We start from the raw sequence: 13,772 nt of genomic DNA, 5'->3' as shown, positions 1-13,772 counted from the left end.
TGGAGAAACAAAACATTTATGTCATAAAACATGAGAAAGAAAGATCATATGGTTATGGTTAATATTACAGTCTACTCTAACTTTCATCTCAGCCATGACAAAACGGTGTATGATGTGAACTTTCAATACATATAAAACAATTCAGCACAGTATAAGTCAAATATGATTATTGATGCAATATTATGCACTTTGACAATTTTCTCTGGTTTGTATATACGTGTGTATATCCAAATTGAGTCAGGCAGTCTACAGAAACCTTCCACACAGGAAAAATGATCTAGTCCAATTTTAAAACTTTCAACAATTATTTAATTTTCTCTTTGAATTTTCTGGGGCATCTATAAGAGAACTCTCACTGTGGTATTTTAAAGTCTCCATCAACAGTGATATAACTGATGCACTGATTGTAAGTTGCTTTGGTAAAAAGCGTCTGCCAAATAACTAAATTGTAAATTGTAAGAGAGACCAGCTTTTAAAGATTCCTTCAGCTCTGTTTTGATTCCACTTCCTGCACTTTTCACACTGAACTGAACTCTTGTCAGTTTCACACGCTGAATCAGTGCTTGATCGACCAGTTAATCACCATTTTAGTCACTGAACTCTGAACTGCGGTTTTTCAGGCTGTTTCAGTCTCAGGAGGTAAAACTACATCACAGCTGTTTAGATTTGCTCTCATTCCACCCCTCAGCCGCGCACTCTGGGAAAACCACAGGAAAGTTGGACATGTTAAACATGCAGATAGCAAAATTACTACATTTTGACTTTGATACTGTTCCTTACACACTGTCGCCGTCTAGTGGTCATTATACACTTAACTCCACAGGGAGAAGATGGGAGACAATTTCATGCCACGTTTCACCAAGATTGGCCTCAAGCCATAATAATCTACACAAATAAAAATGTACACTTCCTTTTCACATATTAAACAATGTCATTAATATGATTAAATCATCATTAAATGCATTTTAAAAACTTTCTAAAACATTTGTGAAATGCTTGTTATGCACAGCAAATATTTCATCACACATGTGAGTTTTGGTCTTACTTTGCAAATTACCGAATTAAAATATAAAAATATAAATATTACTAATTAATACATCTAATTTTCGAGAAAAAAAAGTTCCAGCTGGATACTGCATTGTCAGCCGGTTGTCCTCTGGCCCGTCTCTTTTGTTTCATCAGCAAACCAGGAAACGCACTCAACAGTGTTTTATTATGTCTTTTTGCAACAATCACAAAACAGTATAATAATAACAACAACAATAACAACAATAACACTAACAATAATAATAATAATAATAATAATAATAATAATAACAGAGAGAAATGCGTCCAAACCTACTATTTTACACTGCTGTCCATAAAACATCCGCATTTTATCGTCGACCAACGACCAAATGCCGCTCATTACTGTATAAAAGGAATCATAGGCTATATTCACAGTTACAATCAATCTTTGTAGTTCATAATGTACACGGCATGTCCTTGCGACAAACGACAGGCGGTGTTTACTCCAACGACCGCATTTTACACCAACTTTTATCCAGGTTTTGTCTATATTTTAAGAGATAATATGCGTATGACCTCGAAGCACATTCTTACGGTATTACGGCCAAACCGGTCGATTAAACCGTTCATATTTCAAAGACAGTGAATCAACATGTCATACAACGTGTTTTACACACTTACCGTAAAAGCTCAGAGTGTTCCACTAAATAGGCCACAATTTGCCCGAAATTCTTTCTGCATTAAAATGGCGTAGTTAACAATAATTACTTTCGTTTTCACTCTCTCAAACTTTAAGGAAGGGCGTACTAAGCATTTAGGCCCAATCAGAATGCAGCTGCACAGGCGGAAGTCCCCTTCCTCCCTTCCTGAGGGTTGTCCCCTTCAGTACATCATTGTAAACCGAATGTATCAGCATTTGAACATGTTAACCCTTAAGTTATTTACCAATCAATTCTCTATAGAACATGTAACAGTAATAAAGGTTTCCTCTGTATGCATTATATACAAGTACAGCAGCACTTTTAGTGGCGTCTTGTGTCCCTTTTAGGAATTGCTCTTGAGAATTTCTGTTTATTATTCTGTTTATTTACTAACCCTAACCCTAAACGAACACAAACGTTCCGCCTCACTGCCAGCTAAAAAACGTTTCCCTCACCCCATTAGTACAAATGCAATTAGCTCACTGTTCTCAACGAATGAATGGGCTTTGTTTTTTTTTCTACACACAAACATAAATGTACACAATAACTCAACAGTATTAGTATAATAATTAATCTCAAATTACATCACATAAATGTGGTCACGCTATTTTAGGTGCACCACAGACTCGAATTTGGCCGGTTGCAGGGCAGGCTGTGGTATCCATGGTGACTGTTAGGTCAGGTCAAGGCTAGCAGTCGTCAGTTTGCATTTAAGCTGATGGTGCTCTTTAGTATCACTCGCCAAATTCCACTTTTATACTGTGGCTAGGGGTTGGAAAGCAGCCATGATAGTATGACAGCCCATGTAACATCTGCTAATATATTGTGGAATGCCGTTGGCTAAATCCACAAAGAACAGTAAAGCCCAGAGCCACCGCAGCATAGCCCAGAATACCACCTACTTTTTTTTTTTTTTTTTTTTTAGACTTGGTGGAACTTGGATCTACTGATGCAGAAGGCGTTACTGAGGCTCTTTTGAACTGTTTAATACAGTAAGCCACGGCCTTGATGATGCCTTTTTAAATGATTGTTTGGTTGGGTTTTGCTCTGGTGGAGCTTCGGTGACATTGGGGAGAGAGGCTGAAAAGTCCTTACCGGGCTGAAAACCAAGCTCCCGCGTCTGATTGGCCGGCACCGTTTAAACCACAGGCCGGTGCTGTCTGCTGGGCATGCTGTCAAGCACTGCACTGATATTAATCATTTGGATGGGCAAATTGTATTGTCTATACCACCAGCCCCCCCCCCCCCCCCCAAAAAAAATCTGAGAGAGCCAAGGTCTGCAACCTCAGAAATAGGCATTCTGATAAAAAAAAAAAAGAGACCGGTGGAGTCCTGGGCGTAACATGGGTGGTCTCATCATATAGAGCAGTGAAGGCTGTTTTGACAATACATGGTGCTCTTTATTCTCATTTGTGCAGGGCCAGTGAAGGTACTGAGTGCAATTCAAATGACAGATGTGTGTTTGAGGGACTCGCTACAAGATTGTGATCAAGGGAGTTCACAAAGAACACGGGTCTCGTGCTCCATGCTCTGGAGGAGCTCAAAGATTTGTCTGAGAGTTTTGCAGTCAAGAGACATAACATTGTCTCTTGCCATGGTCATGACTGTGGGGAGTGTCATTCCTTTTTTTGGCCATAGGGGTCCTCAGCCTTTTTGTTTTGCCTTTGTCACATGTTAAGTTTCCCTGATCTTCATTATTGATGTATTGGTATCACCTGTGTCTTGTCTTGGCTGTCTATTTAAACCATGGTCTTTTGTTCAACCATTTGCTGTGATTGTGCATTCTTGAGTCCTGGTTCATGTAAGAGTTCCTGTTTTTTTTTGTTGGACTGTGTAGTTTTCTGCTTTTTGAAGAAATGTTTTTGTTTGCCTTTTTGGATTCATTTTTTGGACTTGTTTTGCTTGTTTTTTGAAAAAGCCATTTTGCCTTAGTTTTTACCTTTTTGATCTGATTTGTTTCTTTTTGGATTGAGCGGCTTTCTTTTTCCTGGACTTGTGAGATTTTGTGTTTCATTAAAACCCTTTTTTTGAGATCCAACCTAATCCCCTGTATCTGACTCTGCAACTGGCTTCAGCCTAATCCTGGCTGTAGCATTTACTGGTTGTTCATCTTCTGCCCAGCTAACCTGGGTTCGAAGCCCACCAGGTCTAGCCTTGTGACCGCTGTGAACAAGAGGCAAACTGATTTTTTTTTTTTTTTCTGGCCAGACAACACAATCCTGGCCCACACTACAGGCAGGCTGCTGAATCTATTGAACATGGAAGCTTCCATGGGGTAACAGTGCAAAATGACTCCAGGCAGAAATCAGTCAACCCCCAGAAGTTTTACGAAGCCCTAACCGACAGCTTTTCTGGTGTCAGAGATACAGAGATTTCAGAGAGAATCCAGAAATTCCTGTGACCGATGGGCTCCTGAAACCGTGACCCGCAGCAGAATCACTCGCTGTTCGCAGCGCTGACTGTGAAGGAGGATTCTCTAATATGACCGATATAATAACGCCACTACGGTCACAACTACAAATCAACAAGGTCTGAGCGCTGATGTTCATTTCTTTGGTTGGGCCTCCTTTGGACTAGTGGGATTCAGAAAAATATATCAAGGAACAGGTGCTTAAAACGTCAGCTGATCATACAGCCTGCCCATATGGGGAAACCGTGGCCTAATGGGCAGAGAAGCTGGCTTGTGACCGGAAGGTCGCCGGCTCAGTCACCAGGACCAGCAGGAAAAAATGCGGGCTGGGCTGGAAGGAGTGGGTGAACAGCACTTCCCTCTCCCTCAACATTCACGGCTGGGCACTTAACCCTGGGGCAGTTTTGGGGCTGTCCACTGCTCTGGGTGTGTGTTCACTGCTTCTGTGCGTGTTCATTTGCTCACTGCTCATAGTGCATGTTGTGTGTTCACTGCTTTGGATGGGTTAGAATGCAGAGGTTGAATTTCCCTGTTTGTTTGTGGGATTAATAAAGGAATTAAACTTAAAACAAGTCTGCCAGAGCTTACAGCACAAATCAATTTGGGAGTTATTCTGAAGTGAGTCATTTTTCCCTGCTACAGTGGATCTTAGGGTTCCCCCACCTGCCAAATCCCAGTTTAACCCCTGCATATACAGAATACAGTGTTTAAACATTTCAACAGGAAACCAATACATATCAAAATTAGGATTTCTAAATACTTAGATCTTGCTACCGTGTTTAGAGAATCACAATCCGAGAGAAAAACACATGTTTGTGATTATTTCTGACGAGCGAATCAGCTCATAAAAATGGGAATATATTCACAGAGAGGAAAATATTAACTCCTGTATGCTTCTATAGGATGTTCTGTGCTTGCTTGGAAAATTAATGAATGAAAAATATGAAGGGCAGCTTACTCATCTTTTTAGTTTCATAAATATGTTCTTGTGTGTAAACAGTTGATAACAATAACAATAATAATGGTAATAATAACACATAAGATCATTCTTTTGCCAAATACCTTCTGTAATTTTGTACACAATACTATCTGGCCTCCATTTAATTTCTCTTGGTCCCTAAATGGTTACGCACCGTAACACGCCCTCTAGCGATAGCTACGCTAATACTATAAAGCCATTTTGGACGACTGCCATGATTCAGTGTACAGCCCCTGTGTTGGTATCTCGTTTCACTTGGCTGCGGTTACAAAACTCCGAAGTGGTACCGCTTACGTAACAGCTGAGTCGTGGCTTTGTTTTGAAAATCCAGTGTTACCCTCCTTGCGACGGCAAATACACTTAGAGCTACTTCATGCCTGTTGCATCTTACCTTACAGTTCACTCAGGCAACGCAGCATGTATCAGAGTTCGACTCGGTTTTGTTCAAGTTTAATTCATAAAGACTTAGCAGTTTTCTGCGCTTCGTCGCTGAAACAGTCTGGTAATTCCACGAGAATGCCGTCTTCTCAAGCATCTCATCTTTGCCACTCCATGTGTTCCGATAACGTCTACGATAAATCGGTCGCCAAAGTCTCAGGTGCACCCGCAAAAACGACCAGAACAGGTGAGTTAATGAAATTTTGCGCGTTTAAAATTATAGGATCACATGATTCTTTTTACACCGAATTCGGTTGATTTCTCTTGTTTCAATTTGTAAAAAGCGCGGCCAAAACCTGCGATAGCCTAAGTTGTCAAACAATGTAAACGGTTTATAGAATTTGCCACCGCTCTACATATAGCATATTTTCAGTTTAGCAGTCATAACTGCCACTCTGAGCAGTAAAGCAGCCGTAAAATAACAAAGGCGTGCGAAGCGCATTTGTTCCACTTAATGAACCCGTGCGCTTTGATGTTTTTGAAGAACACTTGCTCTGCTTGCTTCTGTATTGCAAAGGCAACATTCATCAGACTCTGAAGCGCCAATACGCCTCTATTAAAGGAATATGAACTGATTAATCCAACGACCTCTCAGTTAAATCAAATTGAAATTGCTGAAAAATGATTTAAAACGATTCAATCGCTTGTTACCACAGTAATTTATGGTTAATTAAATGTAAATGAGTATTTTTCCCATTGTAAACTGTAATCTGATCTCTTCGACACTCCAACCCAAAGAGTGTTCAAGAACTGAGACGATATGTTTACACTGATTCAGTTTCATAACGTTATAAATCATGCAAATTATCACCGTGTAATTAAATGAAAAGGGCGTGTCTTCGCTTCTTAACCAAATTACTTTGAATGAGAGAGTAGTTCCCACGATTTCCACGATACAGTTCAAGAAGCTGATGAAAATGTATTTATGTTGGTAAGAAATGGGTCAAATGAATGTGTGGTATTTACCTCAGTAGACTGTCTATTTCAAGGCAACTGAAAGCCATTCACAGCTTGAAATGTTTATATAAATGACTGTGTGTTTTGTAACTGGCATAACCGAGATGTTTCGCATGTTTTAGGATCTTGATCTTGAGATTACCGCGTATGTTACTTAACGTAAATTCCAGAGTTGTACTCAATTCAGAGTTTCGGAATTGATTCCCATGTAATCTGAATGCAGTTTGAATTTCAAATAAATAAGGCACGGTTTGAATTTGATTGGTAGAATTGCGAATTTAAATTCTCCCACAGAGATTTTGACAGATCAGACATTGCGAAAATGGTTTGATGACTGACAGGTGACAAGTTCTAGAATTCTGAACTACACATACACACAAACCTGTTCGTTGACGGAATTCTACTGTCAGGTTTTAAAGAGCAATATTTTTAGTCCAAAAATCTATACGTAACAAAGACCTGTGGCCCTGCTCTAGAATACACTGCAGAGATATGATTAGGGGTGTGGGTTTTTTCTTCTTCACTCGTGTAAACCTCAGAGCTACATGTCAGCCCATGTACCGTGTGTTGGGAACACTGTGTACTCAGGGCATGTGTGGGGAAGGACATTGCACCAACTACTGACCTACAACAACAAAAGTTAATCCAACGTCTCTGACATGGTGTTCTCCCCATCATGCCTCAGTGCCAGTGTACCATTCACTGTAGCAGTGTCATTTATGGAGTTGTTTTGCACACACACACATACATATATATATATATACACACACACACACACACACATATACATATACATACATACATACATACATACATACATACATATATACACACACACACACACACACACACACACACACACACACACATATATATATATATATATATATATATATATATATATATGTGTGTGTGTGTGTGTGTGTGTGTGTGTGTATATGTATATATATATATATATATATATATATATATATATATATATATGTGTGTGTGTGTGTGTGTGTATATGTGTATATATATATATATATATATATATATGTGTGTGTGTGTGTGTGTGTGTGTGTGTGTGTGTGTGTGTGTGTGTGTTTGAATATATATATATATGTGTGTGTGTTTGTGTATACATATTACTGTTGTTTCTCAATGTCACCTCAGTTTATCTTGTTTTTTGGTTCTTCACTGACTGATTTATTGTTTCTTGCCTTGTCTGTGTAAACTTATCCTAAAGATAACATCAGTTCAGTACAAATTTCATGGTTTAACAATCGAGTGACTTGCTGTGTTGTGTGTTAAGTGAACACAGAAAAAATGTGCTCCTAAACATGTTTGTGTAATAGTTAAAGTACAACTAACTATTGACAGTTATAACTGAAAGTGAAATTATTAGAATATATTTCTGTGCATTTTACATCACATAATCCTCTAAAGAAACGGTTAAAAATCTCAAGGGTAGATCCGCAGAAAATTTAAAACCGAATACAAAGAACCCATAACTTCAACCTTTACTGGTTTAACTAGACGCAAATATTATGTAATGTTATGAGTTAATGTGTTACTGACAGTGCATTTTTGACCCGAGCGAAAATACATCAACGCCTTGTGAGAATTTTAGCTTGTATATACGCAATCCCCTCGAAAACCTGTAGATGGCAGTGCGCTGCTGTTAAATCAGAGGCCTGCATGTGAATGACCTTGTTATACAGCTGTGAGCGTCTGAGTGTGCAAATAGTTACCCACCAAGTCAGGGTTCGACAGAACGCAAGTACAGGGTAATTACACGATACACTAACGCACACAGGATCATACCGTGTGGAGATAATAGGTGACTGTGGCCTGAAAATAACGACATACATCGTTCAACGCAGGGACTTTCTTCTCTTCGTCTTCGTTCTGGTAAGACAGAGTCCGTTCTGAAACGAGGTTAAAGTACGGGCTTGCCTTTGAAATGTAATTTAATTCAGTCGCTCTCTCCTTCTCGTTTAAGCATATGGGTGACATGGCAGTAAATCTCGCTCACGCTGAAATGAGTGGTACCGTTTTATTGTCGCCATGCATAGTGTTGTGCGTGCAGCTAAAGGTAAACACGCAACTTCGCTCATTTGGCTGTTGATATGAGATATATGCGCTCTCATGATAAAATTCAAACAGTTTGGTGCGCTAATCTCACATTGTGTCGCTGTAGGCTACTCATTTGACACGTTGTTCTATTCATTTACAAAACATAGGCTACTTGAGATGGATGCTAACAGGTATTTAACCATTTGGTTAAATACCAAGCTTAGCTCCGTGTGTGGTAAACGTAGGTTAGTGCCTGTTAGTTTTCGCGATGTATGTAAAGATTAAGTAAGAAAAGACGGCTTATTACGACAATAAAGAGTGGGCTCCACTAACTGCAGAGCAGTTTTGGGGTAAGTGAAGCAATGAGCATACGCAGTTATGTGAGAGAGAGAGCTTTGTTGAAACCTGTCGCAAACAAAACAGCGTTACACACGGATTGCCATGTAGGAGGGTGTGTAACTCGAATCGCACTGCATCATGTTTTTTGGGAGTGTTGACTCTAATGTTAATGGTAGCCTGTTGAAATATTTCGAAATACTACGATGTAGGTTATCCTCAGAAAAAGAGGCCACGTTCTCATTTTACATTTCCATTCCCATTTCTTCATTTAGCAGACGTTTTATCCAAAGCGACTTCCAAGTGAGGACCGAACAAGCTCAGATTTTATACAAGTTTATACATTGGACAGACACCGTTATCCAGAATGACATATGCCAAAAGTATGTTTAGGGTTGCTAGCATCAGTTAAAAGCAGGTTTATATAGATTTTTAAGAGTTACGCGCAGTTGCCTGTGTACAAGGACTAAAGAACGGTCTCCCCACATGACTGTATGTGTGAGTTGCTCTCTCTCTCTCGCTCTCTCTCTCTCTCTCTCTCTCTCTCTCTCTCTCTCTCTCTCTCTCACACACTCAGTATTATGCCCAGGGCTGGAGACGAGGGCCTTTAGCCTGCTCGTCCTGCCACTGTTGTCTGCACTAGTGTGGATAAGACTTTTATTCCTCCGCGTAGAGAAGACATAAAGAGGAGGTTATTTTTGAGCCATGACTTTTTGTCTTGACCTCACATGAAGTGTAAAATTACTGTCAGCACACTCGTCCGCACACACACACCATACACACACACACACACACACACACATACACACAGAGTGAGAGAGAAACTGAATGAGTGCAGTGAAATTCTTTACTTCACAATCTTACTCACATGGTGTTTTGTGTTTGTTTGTTTTGTTTTGTTATTGTTGTTGTTGTTGTTGTCGTTGCATTTTAGATAGGCCTAACTCACAAACGTTACAGTCAACATCACTTTTAAAGATCACTGTCAGAACATGTCCGCTGATATTGATGTCAACGTTAGGTGTCATTGTAGTTCCAGCCATCCATATGACTAGTCATATTTAGCATTTGGCTTGGTGGAAAAATCAATCCACATGAACAAACAGTAAGTTCAACTGAATAGTATGGTGGTCATGTTGCAGGAGATGTTATGGTTCTTTTCCATGGTGTAATGTCTGGGGTTTGAAATCATAGCAGATCTCAGTGTAAAAAAAGAAAAAGTGTGACTTAAAGCGTAGATTGATGACATCACAATGGGTTCTGTTGTGTCAGAGGATTGTGACTGGCTGCAATAGCTGTGATTGCAAATATGACCACATCCTGTAGCCCCACTTCCTGTGTGCAGGGCCATCAAAACGGAAAAGAAACCAAATACCATAATACCAACCCAGCCCCGCCCCCCCCCCGCCCCCCCCATGTCCAATCTAAGGAAAATGAGATAAGTTTTCCTTAGATTGGACATGAATGTTAAAGTTAAATTTAGGTGTGGTTTGACGTGAAATATGAAGGTAGAAGTTGATATTTTTGGTTGTGTGTGTGTGTGTGTGTGTGTGTGTGCGTGTGTGTGTGTGTGCGCGTGTGAGACAGTTGATGGACAGAAGTACAATTGCTCAATAAACGTCAAAGTGTGAGGATGTGGGTGGAGTTGGGCTCTCTGCTGTGTCACATCCTACTTGATTTTTGTGTGTGTGTGTGTGTGCGCGTGTCCTGACGTCTGTTCTGAGTAATCTTAACCTGCTGTTAGGACTTAAACAGATGCACACACACCTCTTCTTCAGATGTATCTCCCTCACAAAGCTGTCTGCTATTCCTAAAGAAACAACGCTATTAAACCAAACGCAGTCAGAACACATACAAACACACAGCGCAACAATGGAGCTCATCGGTAAGCATAGCGCTCTTTTTCGCATTTCTGCGTTTCTCGCTCTCGCCTGTGTAATCTTCAGAGTTAAATGGTACCTTTTATTTTTACTACCCCCAGTCTAATCAGTGCTTGGCTTTTGCAAGCCAATTAATTTTTGAAAGTTCAGAATGACTTCCCTTCTGCACTGTACTGTGTTTTGTAGCCTGTGGTTTCATTATTGGAGACTCTGGTTAATTGCTAATGTGCTTTGCTTTTTTGGTGGGGGAAAAGAAAAAAAACACATTGAATCTTCGCAGCCGTTGTCATGAGCCGATCGTCAATCCTGTAACATGAACAACAACAACAAAAACATCAGCCTTTTTTTGATTTGTTTTGTTTTTGAGGGGAAGTCCGTCGACAATGCAGTCATCCTGTGACATAGTTCAATAACCTATTCTGCCTGTCTGATGAATCAGACGTTCAATATGTGGGTGTGCAGTTACAGCATAACGGTTCATTGTTTTAATATTGCTTCATTTTTTTATTTTTTTTTAGTGCGTTTGCACAACGATAAGTTGTTTCCGTACAACTTTGAAGATTGCGGAAAGGTTGTTCCGCGTGGATTAGTAAACGCAGATATGGTGTCTAGTCTGTGTATTTTTTTATGACCTCATATAAAACTCCTTTTTTTTTTTTTACTCACCCTTCTGATTCTGAACTTAGCAAGAGCACGGCACATGAACACTAACAGCTGACAAGATTGACTCTTGGACTTAGTGTAACTGGATTAACCAAGTTTGAGCGAGTGCTCGTCTGTGCGTCCGTCCGCCTGTGTGTGTGTGTGTGTGTGTGTGTGTGTGTTTGTGTGTCAGAGAGTTCAGAGTCAAAAGCCAGATCAGAGCACAGTGCATTGGTATTGGACACAAGTGCTAAATAGTTAAGCTCAAGGTGAAGTGACAGGCACATGCTTAGAGAAAGAGAGGATAAGGTTTGGGATCTAATCTCAGGCCCTATGGAAACCTTATGTCGAACTACAGGTCTGATCGTAAACAAATGTAACGTGTATACAGCTGAAATGAGTCATCATGGAGTTCATGTTCCAATGAGGCAGTGGAATGGTTGAGACCGATGACATGGACATTGTTGTCGTCGCTCTTTGAGAGTCATAAGCATTCGTGATCAAACGGTAGGCTATAGATGCTGCTACGACAGCGTGCTGTCGTAAACGATATCGTAATTTACTTCTCAAGATTCTCTCTCTCTTTTTTTTTCTTTCTTCTTTCATCTCTACTACCATCCCTTTGTCTCGTCTTCTCTTCATCCTCCCCTGTCTCTCTCTCTCTGTCTTCTTACCTCTGCCCATTCTCATACTTTCCCTTTATTCCACCTCTGTCCTCCCCTGTTGTCCCGTCCCTTCCCTGTCTTTTCCAGCATGTTCCATGGGCAGTAGCACCAGCAGGTTGTACAGTGCACTGGCTCAGACCCTCAGCAGCCCCGTAAATCCGCAAATCTGCCCGGCCGAAACGGATCAGAGCCCAGACCTGGACCCGGCGGACCCGCTGGAGCTGCTAAAGGAATGCGAGGAGGTCCTGAGGGACCGGCCCCCCCGCCTGCAACGGCCCTTCGTGTGTTCGGCCGAGCGGGACTCTCTCCACAGACCCATTCGCATCATGCAGTGGAATATTCTAGCACAAGGTAAGGCCGACAGACCGTTTCGTCATCTTACATCGGTACACATTGCACAATATAGTTAGTTCAGCTGACGCTCTTATTCTGAGGAACTTACAGTTAGGAGTGTCCATGTTTGAGGTTACACACCTCTGGAGTGAGGTTGGGGTTAAGGGCTTTGTTGAAGCGGACATTGACAGTGGGCTGATATGGGGTTTGAACCCTAAACCCTTTGTTTTTATTGGGTCATTCCCTTTACATCCAGCAACGTTGTCCAGTTAAAATCCATTTCATTGCCAGATCATTGTGGAAAAAGAAAATGCTATTCACCAATCTTAAAATCTCCCCCCTAAAAACCCTACTCACTGCACGTTCACCTCGAACCACATCAACTCACTCTTCAGTCTTTAAGCTTTGAGCATGATTAAGAAACATTCTAACCAGCTGAGGTCATCTTGCGTTAATCCTTTTTTTGTTGTTGTTTTCACCCCTCCCGTCGACTCCAGCGTTAGGTGAGGGCATGGACAGTTTCGTGCGGTGTCCTCTCGAGGCGCTTAACTGGGCGGAGAGGAAGTACCTCATCCTGGAGGAGATCCTTACCTATCAGCCGGATATCCTGTGCCTGCAAGAAGTGGATCATTACTTTGATACCTTCCAGCCTGTGTTGGCCAGCCTGGGTTACCAGAGCAGCTTCTGTCCCAAGCCCTGGTCCCCGTGCCTGGACGTGGAGAACAACAACGGCCCGGACGGCTGCGCCCTCTTCTTCCGCCGCGAACGTTTCCAGCTTCTCAACGTCTCCCACCTACGCCTCTCGGCCATGATGATCAAAACCAACCAGGTGGCCATAGTCGTCACGCTGCGTTGCCGGGCGACCGGACGGGTGTTCTGCGTCGCTGTGACGCACCTGAAGGCGAGGAGCGGATGGGAGGTGCTCCGGAGCGCGCAGGGTTCCGACCTCCTGAGGAACCTCCAGAACATCACCCGGGCGGCCAGCACGGAGACCAAGTGCGGCATCCCTCTGCTGGTCTGCGGAGACTTCAACGCCGATCCCTCCGAGGACGTCTACCGGCACTTCGCCACGTCCAGTCTCGGGTTTGGACAGCGCCTACAAGCGGCTGAGCTCTGACGGCCAGTCCGAGCCTCCGTACACCACTTGGAAAATCCGCCCGAGCGGAGAGTGCCGTAACACGCTGGACTACGTCTGGTATTCCCAGAACGGGTTTACCGTCGACGCCGTGTTGGACTTTCCCACCGAGGAACAGATCGGACCGAACCGCCTACCTTCCTACAACTACCCCTCAGACCATCTCTCGCTCGTCTGCGACTTCAGCTTCAGAGAGCCTTGAGGGAAACATCCGGTGGGCGTTTGTTGGA

The 13,772-nt window shown here is 42.0% G+C and overlaps 1 protein-coding gene across 1 annotated transcript; it reads left to right on the top strand.

Annotated features, from left to right (window-relative positions):
* The first annotated feature begins 12,154 nt into the window (after window positions 1–12,154).
* noctb (nocturnin b) lies at window positions 12,155–13,772 on the top strand. Its single transcript, XM_030788160.1, is given in 3 exon segments — window positions 12,155–12,425; window positions 12,905–13,488; window positions 13,490–13,772. Coding segments are annotated over 3 exon segments (1,095 nt in total). The 5' UTR covers window positions 12,155–12,169; the 3' UTR covers window positions 13,745–13,772.

The sequence above is a fragment of the Chanos chanos genome, chromosome 11 (assembly GCF_902362185.1).
Source record: "Chanos chanos chromosome 11, fChaCha1.1, whole genome shotgun sequence".
In the NCBI taxonomy this organism is placed as follows: domain Eukaryota; kingdom Metazoa; phylum Chordata; class Actinopteri; order Gonorynchiformes; family Chanidae; genus Chanos; species Chanos chanos.
This window is presented reverse-complemented; position numbering and strand designations above follow the sequence as displayed.